Source organism: Lonchura striata, chromosome 14 (genome assembly GCF_046129695.1).
Source record: "Lonchura striata isolate bLonStr1 chromosome 14, bLonStr1.mat, whole genome shotgun sequence".
NCBI classification, from domain to species: Eukaryota; Metazoa; Chordata; class Aves; order Passeriformes; family Estrildidae; genus Lonchura; species Lonchura striata.
The window spans coordinates 18,543,161-18,569,911 of record NC_134616.1 but is presented as its reverse complement, the minus strand read 5'-3'; the positions used below and the strand labels follow the sequence as shown (position 1 = coordinate 18,569,911).

General features: G+C 57.5%; 1 protein-coding gene across 3 annotated transcripts in view; it reads right to left on the bottom strand.

Moving 5' to 3' along the window:
* FRMPD3 (FERM and PDZ domain containing 3) overlaps positions 1-26,751 on the bottom strand; it is a 66,772-nt gene that overhangs the window by 24,638 nt on the left and 15,383 nt on the right. The window contains exons 1-11 of one of the 3 annotated variants that reach the window (XM_021534482.3): positions 9,095-9,297; positions 7,048-7,210; positions 6,705-6,807; positions 6,301-6,346; positions 5,071-5,175; positions 3,957-4,064; positions 3,336-3,467; positions 2,072-2,191; positions 1,812-1,948; positions 936-1,059; positions 248-337 (exon numbers count right to left, since the gene is read on the bottom strand). In XM_021534482.3, coding sequence (XP_021390157.2) covers positions 248-337; positions 936-1,059; positions 1,812-1,948; positions 2,072-2,191; positions 3,336-3,467; positions 3,957-4,064; positions 5,071-5,175; positions 6,301-6,346; positions 6,705-6,807; positions 7,048-7,198 — 1,116 coding nt within the window. In that variant the 5' untranslated portion in view covers positions 7,199-7,210; positions 9,095-9,297. Of the gene's footprint in view, positions 1-247; positions 338-935; positions 1,060-1,811; positions 1,949-2,071; positions 2,192-3,335; positions 3,468-3,956; positions 4,065-5,070; positions 5,176-6,300; positions 6,347-6,704; positions 6,808-7,047; positions 7,211-9,094; positions 9,298-26,751 lie in introns of those variants that run through there. The other 2 variants (XM_031504829.2, XM_077786594.1) reach the window with 2 other exon arrangements.

The window sequence follows — 26,751 nt, the reverse complement described above, 5'->3', positions numbered from 1 at the left end:
CCAGCTTCACGGAGCAGGTCGTCTTGCTGCCTCACAGGCTGGCAGGAGCAGAGCAGATCCTGACCCTGCAGAGCTGAGAACACTCCCTGCTGACAGCAGAGGCTCCGAGGCTCTCTGGGTGGGCTTGGAGCTCAGCAGGGCAGAGCAAGAGACCGAGGGAAGTGATTTTTGTGGGAGCCACGTGTCCCCTGGCTCCCCCAGCACACTCAGGAGCAGGCACCTCCCAGCCCAGCCTGAATTACCGTACCAGTCCCACCGTGTTGAAGAGAACCCCAGCGAAGGTCGGCAGCTCGTTCAGGATCCTCAGGTACTGCAGCTTTGCCTGGGCTGTGGAGACCTGACAAAACAGCACCCAGGTGAGCACTGTGAGCACAGGAAAGAGATGCAGAGGCTGGGGCAGACCTGGGGGCTCTCTGGTAGGGGTGCACAGCAGTTGTGAGGCAGCTCCGGGCACGGGCTGTGCTGGCAGCGAGTCTGAGCAATGGGTGAGGGCAGGTTCCACTCCCCTGCCATCCTGGGCAGCTGTTGGGAGGTAGCTCAGAGCAGAGGCACAGCAGGAAGGAGCTCCAGTGCTTGCTGTATAATCCCCCTGAGGTGTACAAGCCTCCCTCCCTCCCTGGGGAGCAGTGAAGGCTGCAGGGACCGAGGTGGTGGCTCAGCCGCAGCCTCCAGAGCTTTCCAAGCCCAGAAGCAGTGATAACAATGAGCTGATGGTGCCACTTCAGCCAAGCCTCAGCTGAGCTCAGCCCTGATCCTCGCTGCACTCCCTGCCATCCACATCAGCTCTTGAGCTGGGATTCAGGAGAGAGTGTCTACCTGGCTGTCTGGGGTTTATGTCCCATCCCAGGGTCCCCAGGAGCTGGGGACAGCAGGCTGGGGTGGAGGGCAGGCTGCCACCCCAGCAGCCCTGAGCAGGGACTCTGGGCTGGGCTCACCTTGGTGCCGCCAGGCTGGTGCTGGTGGGCTTTGAGCTGCTGCGAGAGGGATTTCCTGAGGCTCTTCTCTTTGATGAGCTGCAGGAGCGAGGGGGGCAGGAAGGGCTCCAGGCCCCACTCCTTCCTGTGGGGAGGGAAGCCTGCATGAGCCGCCAGGCTGGAGACACTGCCAGCAAGCAGAGAGGTACAGAAAACTGCCCCAGAGCATCCTCCTGCCATCAGAGGAGCTGGAGCCACACCAGCGCTTCCTTGGCACCACAGCCCGGGCAGCAGCAGCCCCCACTCGGGTCCCCGAGGGGGTGGGACCCCAGGCTGGTGACACAGCTACCAGCTTCAGCCTGGGGAACAGCAGTGCCATGCTCTGCAGCAGAGCCTGGCTCCCACTCACCTTCATGTAAGCTTAGGGCAAATTCCCAAACCTCTTTTGGGGTCCTCTTGGGGTGATCCCTCTCTCCTTCCTCCCTGTGCAAGGCCAGCTGCACAGATAGGCTGGGTATGGGTTAAGGTCCCCTAGGAGCCAGAGGAGGGCTGGGCCAGTGCTTGGTGACAGGCTGAGATGACACAGCCACAGAGCCTTTCCTTGCCTTGGATGCAGGCAGAAAATCAGCCCGGGTTCCCATGGAAATGATCCTGGGCTGGCAGCAAATGTCCCCGTCCCTGCCGGCTGCATGTCAGTGTGAGGGGGTCTTACACAGCCCCATGGTGGGACCAGGGGCTGTCTGTCACTGCTGCCAAGCCCCTGAGCCACCACCCAGCCTGGGGGGCTCTCACAGCATCTCATGTTTGTACCCAAAACATTGCAGTGACACAGGGACACAGGGAAGGGACAACAAAGGAGGGCTGTGTGGAAGCCTGGGGACAGGGAGGAGGACTCACTCCACATTCTTGAGGGAGACCTTCTGGCTGGGGCGGGTGGCTGAGACAGTGATGTAGATGTGGAGGGCAGCCAGCCCCAGCAGCATCTCTGGCTTGGGGTCTGTGCCGAAGCGCTCTCTGATCACATCGTTGCGGCTCTGCAGAAGGGACAAGAGGTGTCCTCAGACAGGGACAGGGCACTGCCACCTGAGGGGTGCTGCCACAGGGCCCAGTCTTGGCAGACGTGTGGGCCACGAGCTCCAGCAGCTCCCAGTCCCTACCTGGATGTACAGGTACTCGAAAGCTGCAGGGTCCCGGCGCAGCAGCTCCACTGGGTCCTTGGGGAAGAAGCTCACACGGAAGAGGCATCTCATGCCGTGGTAGTGTGTTCTTTGCACAACCTGTGGCAGGAGCAGAGGGGAGCAGTGAGCCCAGGAACCATTGGCTGCAGGGCACGAGATGCCCTCTCCTCTCATCTGGCATTATATTTCATTTCTCTCCTCCATGCACCACCTTTCATCCCGGCAACGTCCCAGCCTTCCTTGGTGTGACAGCTTTGCCCGGTGCTGTAGGATGTGTGCCACTTAGACTAACGTTTGCTCCACGATCCCCATTTTATCCCTGCTTCTGTGCAGTGCCAGCTTATTGGCTCTCCCAGGCAAGGATACTCATAAGTGCTGTCTGCAGCTGCCCAGGCTGGAGCACAGGGCAGCTCCATGATGCTGGCAGTGTGGGATGGATTAAACCCTGACTGTCTCTGTCTTTGGTGACTCTTTTCACCCCTGAGCCCGCAGGACGATGCCAGAGGCAAGAAAGGCTGTGCCACCCCACAGCACAACCCCAGCTGTTACAGTGGGCTCGGGCTATGCTCTTCCCCATTCCCGGGACCCTGTGACTCTGATCAGATAAGAGTGTCCCCTCCTTCCTGCCCTGATGGGGCTGGCAGAGAGCCAGAAGAGCCCTCCCTGTCCAGAGCCTGGGTAAGCCCCTGACCTTTCCTGTTCACCCTCTTGCCCCCTCTCCTTCCCCCCGGATCTCATGGAATAAAGAAGCTGGACAACCACATCGGGGTTAGAGCCTCTTTTGAATCTTTGTCCATCTCCTGATGTTCCTCCCCTCAAGGCCTTGTACCTCTGGGCTAGCCTGATAGTTTAGGGGCTTAGAGAGGTAGAGCATCACCCAGCCTGTTAGAGCACATCACATTTGAGATGGCCACAATACACAAAGTATCATCACAAAATTTCAGAATGCTCGAAGCATCTGCCCTTCTTGTTCTTCAGCCCAGCTTCCATACCCTCCTGTTCATGCACTGCCCTGTGTGCCCCTGCTCCCTTTGGGGGTTGTTCAGTGCCCCTGGGCACTCCGTGGCTCAGTGCTGTCAGTGCTGCTCCCCTGCTTTTCACAGCTGGAGCCACGGGGGTGAGGCTGGGCCACAGCCCCATCCCAGTGCCCACAGACTGTGTGCCTACAGCAGCCAAGCCCACGCTGGGGGAAGAGGAGGCTCTCTGTGCCCATCTCAGCACCCTCCCACGCCCAGCAGCTTACGTGGGCCAGCGGCTGCTTGTCCTGGAGCAGCAGGAAGCGGTGGCTCTGCTCCGGGCTGGAATACTCCAGGACCAGGGCAAAGTGCTCGATGTGTCTCAGCGACAGGCGGTCCTGCAATGTCACCATCACGTCCTGCAAACGCCATGGACAGGCTTGGGTGCCAGGCACTGGCTACTCCCCGAGGGGAGCTGGGACCTCACTGAGAGCCCACTCGTCCCTGGCAACTGGGGCCGTGCCAGGATGAGGTGGAGAGGGTGCACAGGATGGTGCAGTGACCTTGCAGCGGGAGGCGACCAGCAGGCAGAGCCCTGACACCTGGGTAACCCCCGGAGGTGCTGAGGGAGCTGGGCCCTGGCAGGGGGATTGCAGGAGACCCAGCCTGGCTGGAGGGCAGGCTCACAGCAAGGAGGGAAGGCAGGAGAGGCAGAGCCAGCAAAGCCCCGTCCCTGCCAGCTGCGAAGCGTGCTGCCTGGGGAGCAGACGGGCCATCCATCACGCCAGAGCGGCTCGCAGCCAGCCCAGCGCTGCTGTTCGTGCTCGGGAAGCAGGAGAGGAAAAATGGATTGGGCAGGTGGGAGGAGAGGAGTGTCATGGTGCTGTGGGGGGAGCAGAGGGGCTCACCTTCACAGTGGTTCGGCCATCGAAGGTGAAGGATTTGATCTGCCCGTTCTCCAGGAAAACCTTCAGCACGTTGGGAATGAGGAGGAGAGCTTCTTTCTTCAACATGTCCTGGCATGTGGGGCCAGCAAAGGGGGAGGCGAGGAGGGTGGGGGGCACAGAGAGACAGAGGAAGGGTGGGGGGAGAGAGTGTCAGTGATGGAGCACTCGTGGCGTCCTCTGTGGCTCTGGGCTTTTGTGCTAAGAGGCACATTTCCCCTCAAAGCCCAGCATTCTGTTGAGCCATCAAGCAGTGCAGAGCTGAGGCGATTCAGAGCTGCCTGACACATTCACCTCCTCAGCTCCCAGCAGCTGCAGTGGCACAGAGCACCTGGCTCTGTGCACAGCGCAGTGCCCGTGCCTGGCAGCCTGTCCCGCTCCCCAGCTGCTGTCCCAGACAGGAGGTATGGCTGGGGTGGCTCAGAGCTGATCCCCCTTTCCTGACCCTCACCCCAAGCCCCGCACATCCCCTCTGCAGGAAGCTGGGAGAAGGCTGATTTTATTTGGTGAGAAGCATTTCAGTCAGATAATTACCTAATTGATTTTCCTTAAAAACAGAACATGCTAGAAGCGCTTTACAGGTTTTTTTTTTTTCAGTTTTGTTTTGTTGTTAATAAAACCTTTCTGCAATTAAGAGATAAAAGCACAGGGCTGAACTCTTCAGCTTCCACAGCCATTCAGCAGTGCCCTGGTCACCCTGCCCCACATAGAGGCACTCCAAAGCTTTTGGGATCAGGCTGGAAGCCACTGATCTTCCTTAGAGCAGGCACTGGCATTGCTGGGATGCCTCCCCTGGGTGCTCAGGGGGACTCAGCTGAGACCAGGTTTCTAAGGCCAGGTTTTGGGGCTCCTTCAGAGGGACAGGGGATGTCCATAGAAAGTCGCCCAGCAGTGACCCAACACACCGACTGTGCCCAAGGGCATCTTCCTGTGGGACTCCCCAGGCCACGCAGATGCTCTCACCTGCAGAGCCCATATCAGGGAAGAGGAGCCCTGTGGCCTCCAACCACCCCACACCCTGTGGCCCTGGGGACACCTCAGGGGGGTGAAGCACAGAGGAAGGCAGGGCAGCACTTACTGGGTCTGTCTCGCCGACTGTCACCTGCTCGGAAAATCGGACTTTGGCTGGGTTGGACTTTAGCTTTGCCTTCTTGGCTGCGCTGATGAAAGCAGATTTGGGGGACTGGAAAGAGAGAACTGGTTAAATCACCCGCCCAGCCTCGGAGCCATGGTGTGGGGAAAGGCAGACACGGGGCCCAGAGGAAACCCCTCTGGAGCAGTGTGATGATGGGGAGTGGGCAGAAAACCATGAAATGGGGAGGGTGGAAAGCAAATCCCCTTGGCTGTGGTTACACAACACTGCAGACAGGGCCAGAACCACGAACAGCAGCCCCTGAAGTCACACCAGCAGCACCAGTGTGGCAGGGAGGCTGCATCCCAGTGAGCACCTGTGCCTGGCACTCCTTGTGCAGGCTGAGCTCCAGCAGATGTCAGCCAGGTCTTGCTTGGAGGCATTGACACCAGCTGGATGAGAGAGATGAACCCCCTGGATGTGGCTTTGCAGCCCCAGGGAGATGGCAGGAGCCAGGGCATCCCTGCAGGATGTTCTGCTGGCAGTGCCTGCACACACTCCAGCACAGAGGCAGTTGTGCCACAGAGCTCTGTGTGTCTGATGGTGCCAGCACCAGCTGAGCTGCCTGTCCTGGCTGGTGGCCATCCCACGCCAGGAGGAAAAAAGCTTTTTTTGGAGTGTGGCACACATCCCTGCTCCTGACAGAGCAGCACTGGGTGGGGGCATCTCCTTCCCGGAGAGGAGGGGAGCACAGGGGAGCTCTCACACTTCTTTCCTAACATCAAAGACTCGGTGAAGCACAAACGGTGCCTCTGGCGTGACAGTTCAGAATGCCACAGTGCCAAGGACTGAGCCCCAGAGCACCCTGCTGGTGCCTGCAGCATCTCCAGCCCCTCCCAGCCCCGCAGGGACTCCCGAGCCAGCAGCGACCCCTCCCTGGCACCTCTGGCACAATGGGTTACCCCATCCGACACATCAGCAAACCAGATGGGTTTGGGAATGTTTTTCTCCCTCCCTCCTGGTGGCAAGGATGGGGAGATGGCTGCACGGGGCCGTGGCAGCTCTCAAACCCCACAGCTTGGAAGAGCCTTGGGGTGGTGGGACATGGGTCCAACAAACTAGTTGAGCTGCCTGAGTGGTCTCCCAGGGTCTCCAGGGACCCTGCCTCGGTCTCCAAAAGGCTTTTCACCCCTGTCCTGGCTCCCCTGGAGCTGGCCACGGCCCTGCCAGTCTCACCTGGTGGGTGTGCAGGACCGTGAGGATGATGAAGTCCTTGGCCTTCCTGTGACAGAAAGGAGAAATGAAGATGGATGGGACCTTATGGTGATGGACCTCAACATGAGCAACTGGCTACTGAGAGCACACCCCACCCTTCCCAGCCCAGTGGTGGTTGGGATCTTTGTGGGCTCCTTGGGGTGCTTGACAACATGGCTGTGGATTCTTTCCCACTTCTTGGCCAGCTGGGAAGGGCTATGGCACTTGCAGCAAGGCTCTCCCCCTGCTCAGGCTGAGAATTCCCCACCCCAGCAGTGACCACTGGTGACGTGGGCGTGCACTGACCCTGCAAGGCTCGGGTACGGGCACAGCAGCCTGGCATGAGGCCCTCCCCAGAGGCGATGAGGGACAAGTGTTGTCCTCACCTGACAAGCTCGATGACTCTCTCTCTGGGGGCTTCACTCACATCCTCATCGTTGATGGCCAAGATCTGGTCTCCTGGCAGGAGTTTATCCTCAGAGGGGCCGCCTGCCAGGAGAGAGGGTCAGGGCCAACCCAGGCGTCCCGGAGCTGCGGGGTGGAGGGGAAGCAGGAGGGTCCCAAGCATCCCCAAAGCATTTGCCCACGTATGCGGCTGTGGAGGACACCCTGCAGGCCCGCCAGGGGGGACGGGAGAGGACAGGAGCCCAGGGAGGGTCCTCCGGGGGGAAGCGCCTCTGTGTTTCCTGGCACGCTGCAGCTGTGTCCAGGACCACCCGCACACCCTACCTGCTGCCACCGACCGCACCACCACGGGCCTCTCGCTGCCAGCCACAAAGCCGAATCCGTAGAGGGGGTGGCGCTGGACCGTCACCTGTCGGAGCGTGTCCGAAGGCAGCTGCCCACATTCCATATCATCGCCCCCGCGCTCCTCCGGCATCACATGGCTGCGCTGCAAGCACAGGGACAGGCTGTAAGCGCCCCTCCATGCAGCCCTGCCGCCACGCCGAGCCCTCCGAGCTGCAGGGCAGCCCCAGTGCCCCTGCAGCGCTCCCAGCCCCTTCCCGGGCCGGCCACAGCCCCGTCCTCCCGTGCAGAGCCGTGCTGCTCAGCGCCTGTCCCTGCCACAGCACCGGCAGCTCGGGCAGGGGACACTCATGGGGATGCCACGCAGGGGTAAATCACCATCCTCTCCCAGCTCCTCACTGTCCCACCCGGCCCCATAGGAGATGTGTGTGGGGTAAACTACTGGCGGTGTGGCTCTGGCCACTCCCTGAGGGTCAGGGGAGACAGCGGCCCTGGCACTGAGAGCTCTCCCTGCCATTCTGCAGAGCTTGAAGAGCAAACCCCAGGGCTGGCTTATTCTTGCTGTGAAACACAGCTCAACAATATCATAGATAAGTGAAAACAAGTTTAGCCAGTTTAAAAACTGGGATTAAGGCAGGCTCAGCTGTGCTACTCCAACCAAATCTCTACCAGCAGCCCAGGGATCCCTCGGAGTGGAGACAACCAGAAGATGGGAAGAACCAACCCAGGGCAAGGTCATGTCAAAGCTGCCCCAGGCATCCCGGAGCAATGCCAGCCGTGGCTCCAGGCTGTGAGCCTGCTATGGGGGAGCAATCCCAGCACCACGGGATGGCCACAGAGCACAGCACAGATGGCAACACGCACAGCCCAGCCAGAAAAATGAAGTGGTGAACCTGCTCTTGTTTCTGTGCTGTTCATTGCTTGTTCCTGTCCAGACTATTTAGTCTATTTAAATAAGATCCTTCCCGGCCTTTTGACAACACACCAATGCTTCCATCTCTTATCAGTTTAGGATTTGATGCATCATCCATCTAATGTTATCTGTCTGCACTTCTGACACCCCACCTGCTCCCAGCGCTGCGTTTGGCACCTGCTGCAGAGCCAAGAGGGACAGCACGTGGGGCTGGAGGGCACAGGAGCTCCTGGCAGCTCCACACCAGCACACACAGCTTAGGGCTTGAGGACATCACGGGCAGCAAAGCCAGCCCTGTGCAAGCCTGATCCCCAGGTAACCACCCAAAACCCTCTAAGGGAGGATGTCTTGTCTGCCATGGGAGCCAGGAGAGCTCTGAGCACAGGTGAGTCTGCCCAGGGTCAGGGATACAGCGCTGGCCATGGGTGAGCCGTGCTCTGTGACAACGGGATGTCACCACAGCCAGGGGACCCATTCCCAGCACCCAGCTGGATGGGTGCTCGTGGCTTTCCCCTCCCGCATGCAGCGGCACAGGGCTGGAGAAGAAAGCAGTGAGGCCTGGGAAGGGAACAGTGAGGAGCAGCAGGTCTGGGCACCCCTGAGCCCGGCAAGAGCCGCAGCAGCAGCGCTCCCGCAGGAGCGGAGCCAGCTCCAGCGCCGGGAGGGTGCAGCTGCAGGGAGGTACCGGCGGGACCAGCTCCCCAGCGACCGTCTGCGCCGCCTCATTAGCCGCTCCGCTACTCCCATGAGCATTTAAAAGAACGACAGCAACAACCACAACAAAAAGAATCACGCGATTCAACCCATTTTCTCCAACAAACGTTATCCAAGGCCATTGCGCGCCGCTGAAAAGGCGGCTGAAGGCAGCGCTGCGTCCCCATGCGCCTGGCATGGCCAGGGCCAGCCCAGAGCTGGCTGCCACGGGACAGCAGTCACCGAGCTGCTGGCTTCCCGGGGGACGCTGCTCCTTTCCTCCCACCCGTGCTGCCGCAGCCACGAGCCCCGCAGCGATGAACACGAGGATGAGCAGCAGGGCTCCAAGCGCTGGGATGCCTCGGAGATGTGGCTGAGCTCAGTGCGATGGCTCCGGGGAAACAGAGGCAGGGGTTTGCTCACCAGGTCACAGAAAAGTGGGTGGCGAGTGCCAGACCAGAGCTGTCCAGTTGTGTCCCCAGATCTGTCCTGTGTGCAATCGGGGCGTCGGTGTCACCCTCGCTCCTCCCCACGGAGCCCGCGGCTGAGCCACAGCCGGTGACCGCCCAGGACCAGGGACAGCAGCGTCTCCCGCAGCCGAAATTACCATCAGAATTGGTTAGCCGGGAAACCTTTGCAGCTTTAACAGACAAAAGGAAAAGAAAGCACACCTCACTTCAGCCACAACCAGCCTGCCATCCAGCGTCAAAGGGAAGAGGGAATAAAGAGATGGATACTGACAATAAAAACTCCTTTACCGGCCTCTTAAGCTGCTCCTCTCCTGATAAGACTTGGACGCTGCAGAAGCATTACCAGGAAATTAAATAAAAGAGGACGAGCGTCCTCCTAAGCAGGACTTATCCACTCCTGGAGAAGCAGTAATATGCTCAGCAGCAGGTACAACATGCCTTCTCCAGGCTGTGGCTCTGAACATCCCTCCTGCGGCAGCTCTCCCATGCCGGCCTTGGGGATTAACGTGTGCTCACCCTGGACCAGAGCGAGAGGCCACAGAAACCAGCAGCAGCAGTGGGCAAGGTAGCTCTCTCCCTAACACTGGTAATTGGCTGCACCCCAGGAGATCTCACTTCCTCGGAGCTTGATTTTTTTGTGTTTCTTTTAATTTCTGATCAGAGAGTTGCACTGGGCAGCAAAGCTCATGGGCAGGCTCTCACAGCAGGGAGCTGAGGGTATGAAACAAGCCCTGGAGTTCAGCAGCTCTGGTGCCATCAGCAGCACCAAACCCTGGGGCCACACTGCTTGGGGAACACCTGCCACCACCTTGGTGGGCACAGCACTGACCCCATCCCTCTGCAGGGAGCCAGTGGCTGTTTAGGTCCATGTCCCCACCCTGCCTGTGTCCTTACCTGCCTGCTGCCCACCCCTAGCCCAAGAGCCTGCTCTGCATCCCCCTGTGTCCTCAGTGTCCACCACGGCACAATGCCACCGAGGCACAGTCATTGGAAAACAGCTCAGCACAAAGTAAAAGGACTTATCAGGAGAAATCTCTCTGTGCCCAGCAGCAGCAGGAGCCCACCACGGATGTACCCCTGAGGGAGCACCTGGCTCTTCACGGTGTCTCAACTGATGTGGCATGAAGATGTCCCACTCCTGAGGCTGGGACACTCATCTGCTGACCTCAGAGCTGACACTGATCTGGTCACACTCTGCCACCCAAGGTGAGTGAGACATCAGCCCAGTGCCCATCATGATACACCCACCACCAAGGGATGTGCCTTCAGCTTCCTGAGCACCTTCAGACCTCCCTGCCATGGAACAGAGCTGAACACGGAGCCCTCGTCCCCCCCAAACAGATAAAGGCAGAACAGGAGTTACTCCAAAAGCTGACGCATCTGTTTTTAATTTCCTACCACAATAAATCTCTGCTTCCTCTGAGGACTGTTTTTCTGCCTTTGCTCTTAATGCTGACTGGCCATCTGCCACCAGAACAAACCAGTACCACCTGCCTGGGAGGAATGATGGTCTCCAACTACCCAGTACACTCACGCCATTTCCAACTGCCTTTAAACAAGTGGCACTGGGTGGAAACACTTTGTGCAGCCAAGGAAGGGCTCACAGCTCAGCTCCAGGATGGGGAGTGGCTATGGGGAGGTCTTGTCCCTTCTGCAGAGGGCCAGTTTGCAGGGTGGTGCCAGCTCTCCCCACCTTCCTCTGCTGCTGTGAAGAGCCCAAGAAGGAGCAGAGCCTGCGGAGTCCTGCCTCTCCTACTGCAAAGCCATGCCCGGCTCCTCCATCTGCCAGGCTGCAGCTGGTGAGCGGCGTGAGGCATGTGGGATCCTGAGCACGTGTGGCAGTGGCAGCAAACGCCAGGGAACGGGCCAAGAAGGGTTTTTATGGGGAACATATGGCAGCTCCAGCCTCACACCCCGGTCCCCATCTCAGATGGAGCCATGGGGCTGCCAGGGCATGTGGGGACCAACAGTGGGGACAAAAGCAGAGCAGGCAGAGCTGGCTGGCACAGGACCCACTGAGACGTGTGTCTGCTTCACCAGCCCTGCACCTGCACCCAGTAGGCATCTGGGCACCTGGGCAGATGGCATTGGGCCCACATTTAGGTGTCAGACACCCCCAGCATGGGCAAAGAGATGCTGTCCTTCCAGAGGAGCTGCTCGGCCACACGGACCCAGCCTGGTACTGCTGCCCCTGCTCTGGCAGTGCTCAGCAGCTGAGTGAAGTGAGGAGAGCTGGACCGAGGGGTGCCAGCCTGGCTGAGACCAACACTAAGGGCAGCAGGGTAACCCTGGCCTCTACGGGTGAAGTCCTTCATGGGGCCAGCCAGGAGGATGCAGCCTGCATGCAGCTCTGCCATATGGCCCACGACTTCACCCCCTGTGCTCCAGCTTGGATTTGCTGTCAATATTGGGAAGCAGTTTAAAATCAGCAGGGCTCCTCAAAGGGAGCTGGCTGTCCTGAGCTGGCAGGCGAGCTGGGTACGCTGCTGGTACAAAGGTGGGGTGCCAGATGGCACCCGTTTGAGGGCACAAATACCCCTGGCTTTCAGCACAGGGACAAGCAGCCAGTGAGCAGTGTCCAGCAGAGCTGCTGGAGAAGCTGATGAGCAGCCAAAGGCAGCTGTAAATAACGAAGCAGCAGCCGCAGCCTGGCTCCGGGCAGCAGCTGCAGCCTTCTGCTGCTCAGCCTGCAGCGTTTTAAATGGTCCTGGCATCTCACCTAGGGATAAGCACAGGCTGAGGGGCCCTGTGGGTTGGGGGCTACCTAGAAATCCTAGGACCTGTTACATCCTGAGGGTGGCAGAGATGGATTTATTGCCCCCTGGCAAGGAGTGGGGCCAGCTCAACAAGGTGTTGGGGGCAAGAGGGACTCAAAAATTCTCAAAGTAATTATGCCAATTACAAAAAGTAGAATATAGGCATAGCTAGCAAAGAGCCTGTGCATCACCACAACCTCCAGCCACACTCAGGTCAACAAAGAAACAGCTTCTGCAGAGGGAGAGGCTGTTGTGAAACAAGCCCTGGGAGCCACAGCCAGATGCACCACTGAGAATCTGCAGCTCAGCCTCATCGTGCTTTCCACAGGCAAACACACACAGACATTGCTTTCCCCAGCTGAGACTCGGGATCTCCAGGCTAGAAAGGAGAAGAGGGACCATGATGGTCCCTGAAAACAGCCTGACAGCAGGCAGGGAGCTGGCACTGCATGAGAACAGGAAGGAACCTGTGGAAGGAGGTTTTACACATGGAAAAGGCAGCACTTTGCCACACAGAAACCAGTTAATCCCAGGAGCTCCCTGCCACAGGATGCTGAGGAGGCTGGAAATTCTACTGAGTTTGAAAAGCAATTTCCAACTACTAAAGCCAGAGACCTCCACATTTTCCTTGCTGTGGTTTGCTAGATCCTGGGAGAATTTAAACCAAGAGTTGTCTGATCAATGTGCAGCAGGAGAGAGGAGCTGAGCCCAACTCGCTGGCACAGTGCATGTGCATGGGCTGCCCGAGGTGCACGTGGCTGTGGCAGAGATGGGACTGCAGCTGGGTGTGCCACTGGGTGCCCTCGGGTCCCAGGGCAAGCACTCAGCACCTGCAGGAGTGAAGGATGCTGAGTGTGAGATGATGACAACCTCCAGACTGTTCACTCACACAGCCTGGCCATGCCTACACATTTGGGACAGGCTGGGGTGCTGTGGAACCTGCCTAAATGCCCCCCAAAGACAGTGGGTTCCCTCATCTGTTCAAGTTTCCACCACATTACAAACACCACCTCCTCCACATTGATTTATGCTATTACAGTAAGCATCCTCTTCCACTAAATTGTTCCAACCAGGGGCTCGCACTCAGACAAAAATTTCTCCTCCAATCTTCCCTATGATTTTTGGTTGTTTAAGGGATTTTTGTTCTCCCCAGCTGGAGAAGTGGATCAAAGCAAAATCCTTTAGCAATAGGGTGAGGCCCAGAAGGCTCGTGCTCCTGACTCAGCCAGCAGCAGGTAGAGGACCACGGGGCTGCTGGCAGAACTGAGCAGAGCTGGAGAGCCTGGGCTGGAGAAGAGGGACTTGACAGGCAGGGATTCCCTTGCAGGGCTCTAACAAATCTGCCTGCAGTGGGAGAGGGGTGTGAAGAGGAAAGCCTGTCTCCTCTCTAGTGCATTGAGAACATGCCCTGGGCACAGGCAGCAAAGCCACACCATGGGACAGTTTTGTTTAGGGTACCTTTATTTACATTTGGAGATGCCCAAGCAGCTGGGCACTAATCTAGGGCCTGGGAGAAACTGGTTTCCAGCCCCTCCTCTGCCACCGTCTGCTGTGGTGATCATGGGCATGTTACATTGGTCCTCTCCTCTGTGGTGCTCCACTGGTGCCAGCAGGCAGGAGCCCCCCCTTGCCCCGCTAAGCAAGACTCAGAGGGATTTTTGTCTTTGTGAGGACTACAGAAATACAATAAACAGTCAACACTAGGATAAAATGAGATGAACACATAAGAGGATTAATCAGAGATAAGGAGCAATAGAATAAAATTTGCAGCATTTTTCTCCATTATTTGTGTGATGCTCAGCTGCATGATGGGGGCTTGGAGTGATACCAGTTCCCCACCACAGCCTGGCCACTCTCTGCCTGTTCATTACTGCTTTTAACTCAGGAGACTTCTGTGTTTTCTTAGCTTTGCTTTCTGGTGGCACTGGAGGCAAACGCCCTTGGCCCCGTGGGGAGGAGGGGGGTGACACCAGCCCCAGGTGCTCCTGCACCTCTCATGCTGGCAGGGGCAGCTTGAACCCACACCAAGCCTTTCCTGCCAGAGCCCCCAAGTGCCCCCAGTGTGTCCCCAGAGCTTCTCAGGGACAGGGTCTGGCTGCTGCCTGGCACAGCAGCTCCTCTCCAGCAGCAGCAGAACAGCTCCCCCCACACTTGTCTGGGCACCAGGCACCCGAGGCCCACCTTGTTCCAGCAGATTTGCAGGAGGAGAAATTTATGGCTGCATATAAAGTTCAGGGGGGAGTTAAATAAGGCAGGAGATTTACACATCCTTTACATTCCATTAGCAAGCAGGCACAGCCTGCATCCCCTCCCAGGCACCAGTGAGGAAGATTCAGGGAGGCTGTCAGCCCTCCTCTCCCACAGCTGGCAGAGAGGCTTGAAAATCCAATCAAGTGCTTTCCTCTGGGCCTTCAGGAATCCCAGGACTTTCACTGAGGATTTACAGCGAGCAATTTCCTCAGTGGATGACTTGGGCTCCTATCTCCACCCAGCACAGCTCAGAGCAGGGCACAAAGGGGACCTGGGGCAAGAATGCCAGAGGAGGCAGGACAGCAGGACAGATAAGGCCATCCCCAGCCCCTGGGTGCAGAGAGAGCCTGAGCTGCACTCAGAGCTCACCCAGCAGCCCCAGCAACCCACAGCCCTGCCCTGCCAGGGTGGGAGCTGCCCTTGACACAGTGGTAGAAAACACTGGAGCATTTCTGACACTACAGCATTGGTGAGATGGTCCCCCAGGCTGTGACACAACTGGCCAACAAGCTCACCTGTGTGGCAGCAGGGACTGTCCCAACAAGTGCCCAGTACTGTCACCAGCCTTGGCAAGAGCTACACGGGAACCTGCACATGGGAGGTGACAAACACAGCCCCACTGAGTCCCCATCCACCCCTGCCTTTTCTAGGATCCCTCTCCGAGCTCCAGGGCTTAGTAAAGCTCTTGAGCTGATGCAAGATAAAGGCAAAAACATTAAAAACAGAAAATGCACAGGAGCAGAGGAGCCTTTGTGTGTGATGCTTCCAGCCTGGGGCTCCTGGCCTTTCTAGCAGAGAGGCTTAGTTCATGCCTCTTTATAATCTCTTCATAATCAGCTCCCAGCTCTCTGCCTGTGCCAGGGTGCTCCTGGGGGTGCAGGGCAAGGAGAGGACTCTGCAAACTGCAGAGTCTGTGCGTGCTCATGAGTGCAGTGCTCATGAGTGCAGTGTGTTTGCCAGGTGTATATATATTTAGAGGCACACCTGCCCACGTGGACTCTGTTTTCAACACGTGGGTGTACAAATGCTGCACTGAAGAAGCAGCAGCAGCCTTGGAAGGTGACACTAGTTTGTGTACAGCCCTGTGACTCCACACCCTCAGGAGACGCTGCAGGAATAGAACCACAGAATGGCCTGGGCTGCAAGGAACCTCAGAGCTCACCCAGTTCCACCTCCCTGCCATGGGCAGCAGCACCTTCCACCAGACCAGGCTGCTCAGAGCTTCATCCAACCTTGCCTTGAACACCTCCATTGATGGGGCAGCCACAGCTTCTCTGGGCAGCCCATGCTAGGGCCTCCCCCATCTCAGGGAAGAATTATTTCTTAATATCTAGTCTAAATCTACTCTCAGTTTGAAAGAGACATGAGGACACAGAGCTGCTCCTGGCGCAGCATGATCTGCCTTGCCTGCCCCAAGGTCCCTGTGGGATGCACACACACATGGTCCCCCACAGGACACAAGCCCCTGGCTCCCTGTGGGGTGCATGCACACACTGTCCCCAGGGGACAGCCCAAGGGACAACTCCCTGCTGGTCCCCCAGTGGCATACAGCCCCCACTCTGCCAGAGCTCCCAGGCAGCACCCGGGGTCACACTCACCTGGCTGTGGCAGAGAAGGGGCTGCCAGCACAGCCCTCTGGTCCCTGGGGTACCAGACAGGAGCAGAGCATCAGCAAGAGCCAGGTGCTCATGCCCACCAGCTGTGGGTGCCCACGGCTTTGCTTTGCCCACAGCCCTGCAGCACTGCACTCACCAGGGCGCTTTGAAAGCACCCGGAAGGAGAGAAACGCCCCGATAGGTTTCTAAACAAGGCCAAAGCATTTATAAATAAGGTGTCACGAGCTGGCCAGCTCAGGCTGGTGCTGGTGGCAGAGTGAGCACTGGCCATGTCCTGTGTGCACTCCCAGGAGATGCTGCTGAAGGCACAGCAGCGCTGGCGAGCGCTGCACACCGAGCGTCATCGCAGCAGACCTCAGCACTCCTGCTGCATAGGGATCTGATGATTTTCTGAGTTCCTGCTGTAGTAATGAGCTTAATCAGCCCATGCAAATCAGTTTCCATTTGAAACCAGCCTTATCTAATGGAACCCACTCAGTATTTGCCTCCTGGAGTTTTCACACAGATCGATCTTCCCCGTTTCAGGTGTGAAAGGCAACTGGGGCAGGGAATGTTTTCACCTTTCCCAGCACTGGACTGCAGCTTGGAGCTCAGTGGCAATTTCTCAGCTTCATTTCTCATATTCTCATTGTTTCCAGAAACAAAGGGAATTAGGCTCTGAAAACCCCTCTCCTCTGGCAATGGATTATGCCCTTAGATTACTGCAGCCATTCAGAGGAGCATTTGGATAACGGAATTTACACAATTTAGCCCTTGGTGCCAGCGGGTTCAGCAGGAGAGCCCCTCCACCACTGCCTATTTTGAATAAGCAAATCAACCACGCACAGGGAGATTCATTTTGTAAAGTGCAAGCGGAAAAAGCAATGCCAGTTCCCATCCACTCCTGGCTGACATTTTATTTAACAGGTTATTCATTTGTCCCAGCGTCCTCAGCAGCAGCAACAACCACTTCTGCAACCTCCCATAACTCACTGCCAGCTCCTTTCCCAGGTGCCTCCCCCTCCTCCCCAGAGGTAATTAGCAATTATGAAGGTGTTACACAGCAACCCACCCCATGCTGTTCAACACCACAGCCCCAGTGCTGCCTCACAGACAGCACCATGTCCTCCAGAACCACATGGTCCCCAAAATTGACCCCAAACCTCATCCCTCAGGCTTGATCCTTCCAGAGATGCAGAAGCCTGAGTCCTCTTCAAACCTTTGTCTGGGCCCCCTGAACTCCTGAGAGAGCCTGGTCTGGAGCCCAGACTCACCCATCAGACCTTCCCCAGCTCTGGGACCCTGGACCAGGTGTTTTGGTGCTGGACCCCAAGGTGTGCACAAGGCCACCAGCGAGTGAAACCCCTGGGGACACACACAGGTCTGCTCTGACCCCCTGCCCACACCCAGGACCCCTCTTGCTGCCCATCCTACTTTTCTGTTCATCTCCAGAGCCCTGCCATGGGGCTGATCCACCAGGCTGGACTCGGTGTCTCAGCCCAGCCAGGGCAGAGACAGAGAGCAGGTCTCTCAGAGGCTGCTCACCGTGCTCCCAGACAAGGCTCAGGCAGGACAGATGCTCAGCCTAAATGAGCCTAAATGAGCTTTGCCAAGGGGGAAAAGCCCTCTGGCAGAAGGTAAAGGAGGATGTCTGGAAGGGTGGCCCAGTCCTGCAGAGAAGGGGACAGGGCTGCAAGGCTCTGCCTCTGGAAAGGGAGTGGGAGCAGCCAGCTGCTCTGGGAAGCCACAGCCAGCATGGCTCTCCTCACCAACTGCACTACACTCCTTTTATTTTTTTTCCCTTCCTCTCTTTTTGTCCAATTTATCTTTTTGACACGTTCAGTGATGCTTCTGCAGACTGAAAACAATAGAGACAGAGTTTCAGCCAAGGCAATTTCAGAGCTGAATCAAAGCTAAAATAACCTAGACACAGAGCAGCTGAGCAGAGACAGCTCAGTGAGGGGGGACAGAGCAGTGCAGGTGTCCTGTCCCTTTCTGCAGCTCCCACTGCCTGGCTGGCAGAGAGGACAGCAAGAACTCAGGAGCTGTGTGTCTGCATCTCCTGTTTGCCTGCCACCCCTTTCTGGCCCTGGTGGCATCATTTCCCCCCTCCCACAGATACAAGTCCCCACCCAAAGCCAGCCCTGCAGCTGAGTGAGTACCTGCTTGCCCAGCACTCCGTGCCTTGCATAGCAAGCACCAGCGTTTGCTGTCCTGACCTCACAGCCCTGCAGAGCTTCCAGGTAGAGATTTTAATTTTTTTTCCCCCTACAAATGCTACTCTGCTGCTGCATGAAGGAGGTGGAAGGACGGACGGACACACACACAACTGGGGAGAGAGGGAGGATGGGCTGATTCTGCCAAGGGAAATTGCAACTGGACCCGTAACAAGGAACAAGACACAATCCCCAGCATGACTCAGCCTGGAAACACATGCTGCTTCCCAGTCCCACTGCCAGGACTGGCACATCCCCGCCGCTCGTCCCACAAGGAGCAGCCCATGGCTGCCACCCCAGCACTCGCCCCAAATGCCTTTCACAGCCAGGACAGGTAAAGCCAGGCAGCTCCTGGTACCTGGGCAGGCTGATCATGCCAAAAGCAGCCAGGCAAGATGGGGCTGATGCTGTGCAGGACAAGCTGTGCGTGGCTGACACGCTGCTTGGGCTCTCTCAGACCTCCTGGAAGCAGCTGTCAGAGCCTGTCTGGTTCCAGTCCCTGCCTCCCCAGACACACCGGTAATTCTGCTCCCCTGGGCGTGTGCCACGTTTGTTTCTCTCGCAGAGAGAAAGGGTTTCAGCACTGTGAGCCTCAATGGTCTTGAAGAGCAAAAAAGCAGCAGGCAGAGCAGAGAAATGGGAGGTACAGGATCACAAGCATCCCCCAGGGCTGGTCCACGGGGGCACCTTGTGCCTCAGAATTCCTGCCAGGGGACAGTGGTCCATACAGGACACTTTTCAATGACTGGGTGAAGTTCAGCAGCCTGGGAAAGGCAGCATTGTGTCCTTCTGCTCCTGCATTTTACTTATGAAATGCCACATCCAGCTCCACGTTTAACTGTGGGTCTGGGCAGGAGCTGCCTCCAGAGCCTTCTCTGGGCCCTGTGTGAGCATCTCCCAAGGGTCAGTGGCTACCCCAGTCCCCAGGAGCCTGTGCCATGCCCTTGTCTCCCCAGCCAAGGCACTGTGGCACCCCTAGCTTGCCTGGGTGGGTGTGAAACCCCCCACAGGGGATGGCAGGCAATGCTCTGCTCATGCCAGAATCATCTAAGGAAGGTGCTTGGTGTCACCTCCTTGGATTAGGGGGATGTTAGACCCCCCTCCTCTCTGCCTTCGCCCCAGCTGTCTCCATCTCTCCGAAGGATACATCCCAGTGCCAAGAGACATGGGCCTGATCATCGGAGGGCATGCAAATACACCCAGAGCCCTTCTCCCTCCTCACACCGGGGAGAGCGCTCCCCTCGCCGCCTGCTTACAGCAGAGCTGTGTGAGGCAGGAGCAGCAGCTCTGGAGACGACATGTCAGCTCTGGCTGCCCGGGAGGACGTGTCAAACTGTCACACAGCATTAGCTGCAGCACATTCCTGCACAACACCCTGCAGCCCCCACTGCCAGGGGCTGTGGCACCCCTGCCGTGCCACAGCGCTCAGAGCCTGCCTCAACTCCATCACCTTGGCAGCCCCCAGCCAAGGGCTGCTGGCCACTGCTTTTGTCACCTGGCTCCTTCTCCTGCCTATCTTCTCCTGCAGAAACACCCATGGCCTGCTGCCACGGCCTTTGCAGACCATGGTAGGCTGGTGAAACAACCAGCTGGCTGCCACTGAAGCACCAGCACGGAGGGAAGGATGGAGATGGAGGTACCGTGCTACAGCCCCAGCTCACCTGATACCCACTCTGCAACAGCCTTCCAGTGACATTCCCCCTCTCTCAGCCCCTAAATTGTCAGGCTAGCCCAGAGATCTGAGGCCTTGACAGGAGGAACATCAGGAGATAGGTAAAGATTTCCAAAAGAGGCTTTTTACCTCAATGTAGTTGTCCAGCTCTCTTTATTCTGTGATGTCCAGGGGAGAGAGTGGGGCAAAAAGCGGATGAACAGGAAGGGTCAGGGGTTTATCTAGGCTCTGGACAGGGAGGGCTCCTTGGGTCTCCACCAGCCGTGTTGGGGCTGGAAGGAGGAGACCAGGCTTATCTGATCAGAGTCACAGGGGTCCCAGGGAATGGGGGAAAACGTGGCCTGAGCGCACTATAACACTCCAGGAACTATCTGGTGGTGGCATGGAGAGCCTGGCATGGGGCAAAACATCTCCTCATGTCAGTCCTGGTGAGGCTGGCTGAGCCCTGTGGGACACAGCCCTGCATCCCCCCACTTGCCGTGTGCTACCAGCCCTGGCCTGTGCCCTCGAGCTGCTGGAGAGTGAAGCAAACAGATCTGCCTACAGCACCACTGCTTTGCCTTCAGCAAGAGACACTGAAGCAAATCAATTTTGGGGCAGGTTGAACCCTCTGCAGGGCATTGGTAGAGCCTCAGAGAAGCCTCAGAGGAGAGGTGGCCCAGTTAGCAGAGAAGCAGGAGCTCTCTCACCCTGCCTGCCTGTACACACACCACATTCACATCCAGAAAGCATCGCAGAGCCAGGACCAACACCACCCGTGGTCCCCACAGCTGTCACCTTGGCACTTCTGGAGAATGACAATTCCTAGCCACTGGTGGCAACACATCAGATGACTTTGTCCTGAGTCACAAAAAGCGGCAGAGAGAGCTGAACTTGGCCTCAGAGCCTGCTGCCCCTTCCTCCACCGGCTCAGATCGATGCCTGGAGGCAGCGCCTGGCTCTGGGCAGCTCTAAGGCTGGGGTTAAGCTGCTTGGGCACCAGCTGTGTTGTAAAGAGCACAAGAGGCAGCTGCAATTCCTGCAAGATCAGGCCAGGAATGCCTCTACCTGACACTCTCAGTTTGGCCAACAGCTCCAAAACCACCTCCCAGGGATGTGGACAAGGGGCCACCAGCCCTCGCTGCCTCCTCGTCAAGTTCTAGGCACAGCTTCTCCCATTTCCTACTTTACTGTTCAGATTAAAATCCTTCTGTTAGCCTATAAAAAAGGTAATTAAAACGATAACAACATCAATCAAATGCTCTCAGCAGATGAGCCAGTTGGTCTTTTAGTCCTCTTGGCTGCCAGCAGCTCATTGCCATGGGTAGACAAGAGCTGCAAGTTCCATCCTGGGGCCAGCATGGATATCCACCTGGGAGAGCTGGGGGCTGTGGGGCAAGGAGTGGGAAGGATTTCAGCTGCCACCTTGGGATGCTCTGGCACCCTCTCAGCACTCAGCTTGCTGTCAGGGAGCTGCATGGGTTCTGCAGAGGAACTCATGGACTCCCTCTGCTCATCACAAAACCAATTATCCTTGTGGCAATTAAAAGAGAGGAGAGACAAAGCCCTCTGGCCAAGAGCATCTGCAAATCCTGACGCCAGTGCCAGTGGTGGAGGAAGGAGGACCAGATCTCCTGGAGCCATGGCTCCATGCCAGCCTGGGCACACACTGGGGATGGATTGCCCAGCAGCATTTTGGAAATGACAGGTGGTACCACAAATCTGCAGGACAGAGATGAGATGCTCTCAAGTATCTGGTAACCTTTTTACAGCCCCATCAGTGCTGCTGCTGCAGACAGAGGGGTCAGGATATTTTGGAGGCTACAGACAGTACAAAGCTCAGGATCTAGGGGAAGTTTCCAGATAATGCCTGGGTCCACTGAGGCAGAGACTCAGTGTTGGTGATGGAGATGTACTTCCCACTCCCCTCAGAGCTATGCCTGGGGGCACCACTGATGCCCTGTGCAGGATGGGCAGATCAGAGACTCCTCTGCTCCTTCATGGACAGGCAGGAGCAGGGCTCTGCACCCAATCACACAGGGACTGAGAGACCCACCGGTGTTCTGCGTGGCCTTTGCTCTTCATGACAAGCAGGTGATTCCTGGCAAAGCAGCCTGTGCTGGAGCTGGGGTAGCAAAGTGCCACCTGCTCAGCAGAGGGGCCTGCAGGAGCTGTGCTTAGCACACCTGCTGCTCCAGCCTTTCCCACAAGGTCCCTCTGCTGAGCAGGCGCCAGGTGATGAGCGGGTGGTGAGATGCTGTCAGCTCGAAGCTCCCCACGTGCTGTGGCTGCGTGCCAGCACCATCCTCCTGACCACAGCCCCAGCCCTGCTCCAGTGGTGCTGCAAAACCCACACAGCCAGCACCCCTGCTGGCACCTCATTTGCAGGAATTCTGCCAGGGGCAGGTAAACACAGGCAAGTCGTTAGTGTCACATCAGCAGAGAGTGTCTAACTGGGACCTTACCCTGCCTGAGCAGGCAGCAAGGGAAGATGTTCCCTTTTTAAGGGACCTCCTCTGAAGAGCTGAAACAGAGTGAACTCCAGTATCATCCTCCAAGGGATGGGAGCTGAGACTGGGGCATCCACTTCTCTCCCACAGCCTTTCTTCCTTTCAGGAGGAACCCACAGTCCTGGAAAGGCCCCCACACCCTGGGGAATGCCCTCTTCCCTCCCACAGCTCAGGCCTGGTTCCCCTCTGGAACTTGAGGATTCTGACTAGGAAAACACCTTTCAAAAGAAGAAATAAAACTCAGTATCAGCCTTTTACTGCTATTACCCATTAGTGGGGCACACACTGTTCTTTGCTGGCTGTGATTGTATAGACTCCTGTGAACCCCCACAGCTCCCCAGGTCTCTTCCCTGTGTCCCCACCCCAGGCAGGCCCAGGTGTCTCCTGCTTCTCAGAAATGTCTCTCTCATCAGCTGGGTTACAGCAGGAACAGACCCAGGGCTCCTCTGCTCAAGTTCTCTGTTCAGGCAGTGAAAAGAGGAGTCTCATGAGCATTGCTCAAAGGTGATACGGCAGCAGCCAGAAGAATCACCAGCTGCTCCATGCACAGAATAAAATTCCCATTAAAGGGGAAAAAAAGCAAAGCACAAAACCCAACGAAGCACTGAAGTGCTTCACAGCATCCTCTGCCTCACCAGAAGAAAGGACCCTTGCAAATGCTCTCTGACACTGAAATCCCAAGCCTGGGAGATGCTCCAGGGCAGCCTCACCCCTTCCCACCACCCACCCTGCTCATGAGATGGCCTGGGGGGGCTGCAGTGAGAAACCTCCATGGGGTTTGGGAGGGTCTGTGGAGCCTCTGAGGCAAAGTGGTGCATGCAAAGTTGTTTGAAACCTTCCCTACCCCTGGAAGGAATTGAAGGGGGTCTGCAGGTGTGGGCCAAACAGTGCTGGCACATCCCAGCATCCCAGGCTTGATTGTCTGGCAAGAGGGCATGGACTCCATCATATCCAAACCCACACAGCCAGACCCAGACCTCTCCAGACCTCTCGGGAGCAGGACCAGCAGAGGAGTCACAAGGGGTTGTTAATTGGGCATCCTGCTAATGGGAAAGGGAATTAAGGGCTTCCCAGAGGCCAGCACTGGGACCTGGATTTAGCAGCACTGTTCCCTTGGGGATTGCAAAGACAATGTACATTCTCAGGGGATTAAACTTGAAGGGGATATCCAACTAGCAGGGACAGCGGAGAGGCCAGCACCATAGGAGGAATGGTAATTACAGAATTACCTGCCAGCCTTTTAGGACAATGAATGACATGAAATTTTATATAGATAAATAGAGACTCAAAACAGCTGGGGCAGGAGCAGCCTGTGCTCTCTGGCTGATGGCAGCACAGAAGCAAGGCACGGAGGATGGAGCAGGCAGGAGAGGAGCTGGGTGTGAAGCCAGGAAGGATCGCGGTGCAGGGCCCGGGGAGTGACGCAGAGAAGGAAGCAGGGATGGCTCGGTGAGCACCGAGATCGGCGCTGCAAGGAGCCCCAGCCCTGCTTGGCAGTCAGCTCAGGCACACCGCCGCTGCCCGGGCGCAGAGCAGGACACGCCGTTTTCCCTCTGGCAGTCAGGGCGTGCAGGGATGCTGTAACCTCTGCCTGCTGCCAGGCTGCTTCCCGAATCCCGGCCTGTCCCAGACCCACGGGCACGCCGGAGCTGTGCCAGCACACCTGGGCTTTGCAGGAGCAAGGCACAAGTGTTGGAGGCCAGCCGAGGCTGAATGGCAGCAAACCCGAGAGCAGCCTATGGACCCGAGAGCAGCCTGTGAACCCCAGAGCAGCCTGTGAGCCTCAGAACAGCCTGTGAGCCCCAGAACAGCCTGTGAGCCTCAGAACAGCCTGTGAGCCCCAGAGCATCCTGAACCCCAGAGCAGCCTGTGAGCCCCAGAACAGCCTGTGAGCCCCAGAGCAGCCTGAGAACCCCATAACAGCCTGTGAGCCCCAGAACAGCCTGTGAGCCCCAGAGCAGCCTCTGAACCCAAGAGCATCCTGAACCCCAGAACCTGTGAGCCTGTGAACCCAGAGCCTGTGAGCCCCAGAGCAGCCTGAACCCCAGAGCAGCCTGTGAGCCCCAGAGCAGCCTGTGAACCCCAGAACAGCCTGTGAACCCCATAACAGCCTGTGAGCCCCAGAACAGCCTGTGAACCCCAGAGCAGCCTGTGAACCCCAGAACAGCCTGTGAGCCCCAGAACAGCCTGTGAACCCCAGAACAGCCTGAGAGCCCCAGAGCAGCCTGTGAACCCCAGAGCAGCCTGAACCCCAGAGCAGCCTGAACCCCAGAACAGCCTGTGAACCCCAGAACAGCCTGTGAACCCCAGAGCAGCCTGAACCCCAGAGCAGCCTGTGAACCCCAGAACAGCCTGTGAACCCCAGAGCAGCCTGTGAGCCCCAGAACAGCCTGTGAGCCTCAGAGCAGCCTGAACCCCAGAACCTGTGAGCCTGTGAGCCCCAGAACAGCCTGTGAACCCCAGAGCAGCCTGTGAACCCCAGAGCAGCCTGAGAGCCCCAGAACAGCCTGTGAACCCCAGAGCAGCCTGTGAACCCCAGAGCAGCCTGAGAGCCCCAGAACGGCCTGCGAGCTGGCAGGGAGCTGCCTGCCTCTCCTCCGGGCCTGGGGGTGGCTGAGCCCTCTGAGCCGGGCATTTCCCTCGCTCCCGCCCTCCTGGCAGGGGGAACAGCAGGCTGTGCTGCTTTTTGTTCGGGTGCAGGCTGCCCGCTTTGCCCGCTCCGTGCCCCGGCTGCCTCCCGGCTCTCCTGGCAGGGACGGAGCTCCAGCCTGCCCAGCCGGGGTCGGGGTGCCGGCTCCCCGTTCCAGCCACCGGGACACAGCTCCTGCCTTCCTTGGAGACGCTGCCGAGTGGGAGCTGCCGCTCGGGGACTGGGTCACGCTGCCGGGTGGGCGAGGGGGGCTCGCTGCACACCAGCCACTGGCTGCCACTCGCCCCTGAGAGCTGCAGTGACAGCGACACGGGCACAGGCCAGGGTGTCCCCATGGAGAGCTGGGTGACAGCCCCGCGCTCCCACCCTGCCCCACTGGGCTGGGGGCTAGAAAGCATGGCAAAGCCATTCCCAAAGGCTGCATTTCCATACTGCGCCATAAGGAGAGAAGTGTCAGAATCTGAGCTATTGATGATCCCGAGATTGTAGAAAGTCTCTGTCTGTCAGCCCCGCTGCCAAAGCAGAAGCCATAATTGGTCTGTGCTGGTTTCCAGGTTGTTTATTCTGTTTATCTCTCACATGTTCTGCTGCCCTGCCCAGCTCTGTCCTGCAGGGCAGCGTGTGGGGCTCTGCCCTCAGTGGGATGTGACAAACATTAAATACCAGAAACTCCCTGGGCTGCATTTACAAGAACGTGCCAATATCTGTCACCTACATTGGACAGTGTGTCCCCAGCCTGAACCAACAGAAAAATGCCAACACCACAGTGAAACATGGAGGGCATGGAGAAGGAGAAAAAGGACAAGGCACACCCAATTTCCTCCATCTTGTCCCCTTTGGACCCCTCATCTAGAATCCTAAAATTTTACTTTTGCACCCATGCCACACTTAATTATTACTGATATCAAACACTCAGAGCTGGTAATTCATCCTGTAAGATTGAAAACCCTTTTCCATGGACAGAGATCACAGACAGTGTCTCTGGGGGCTCTGACTGATCCCTGCCAGGGTCCCAGACCTGCCAGGGCAGCCAGAGGGAAGCTCTGGATTCTCACAAGAAGGAGCGGCCCTGGGAAGGCAGCTCCTGCAGAGATGGAGACCCTGTGTCCCACTTCCCTAGGGTATCTCCTCCCTTCCAGCTCAGAGACTCTGGGACTAAGGAGAAACTGAGGCACGGGGGGAGGAAAGGACTTACAGCAGATCACTGGTGGTGTAGAAGCCCAGAGGCAAAAAGCTCTTCTGATCCTGCTCATCCCGGGGGAGGCATCCCCCAAACCACAGGGCAGCAGCCCAGCCACTCCCCTTTGGAAACCTCCTCCCTGCCTGGCCTCAAAGCTAGCACAAGCTCCTCAAAACCCGATGGGATGATAAGCACCTCTTCTGAAAGGGAGCAATTATCACAAAATACTGATTATGCAAATACCTTGGTTACCAAAATGATGTTCCCTGAATTCTGAGTAGGAAAGAAAAGAGCTGTGGAGAAAATTTGTTTAGCCAAGAGCTGCATCATATCTATTTATAGTGCTGAGAGGTGGAGAGGGACCTCCCTGGGCAAAGGGGCTTTAGGAGGCCACCACAGCCTGGTGACCATCACATCAGGGACAGAGATGGTGCATGGCATTTCCTTTTCCACCCAGAACAATTCAAGACACTCATTCTCCTTGCAAGAACAAGGAAACTGAGGCACAGCAGCAGAAGGCACTTGGCCAACGAGACCCAGAGTGCAGAGAAGAGGCCGAGGTGCTGCCAGGAACAGAGCAGGGTATCCCACTGCTGCCCAGTGCCCCACACTTGCTGCACTGGGGTGGGACAGGCCAGACTTCCCAGAGGTGGAGCAGAAGTGTGGGGATAGGCAACAACGGAGAATAGCACTGGGGGAAAAATACCAATACCTCTGTAGAACATCCAGAATGGGTTGGGACAGCAGCAGCCACAAGGTTGGTAAGGGTAAGGCTCAAGGGGAACCTGTGGGTCTCAATTCA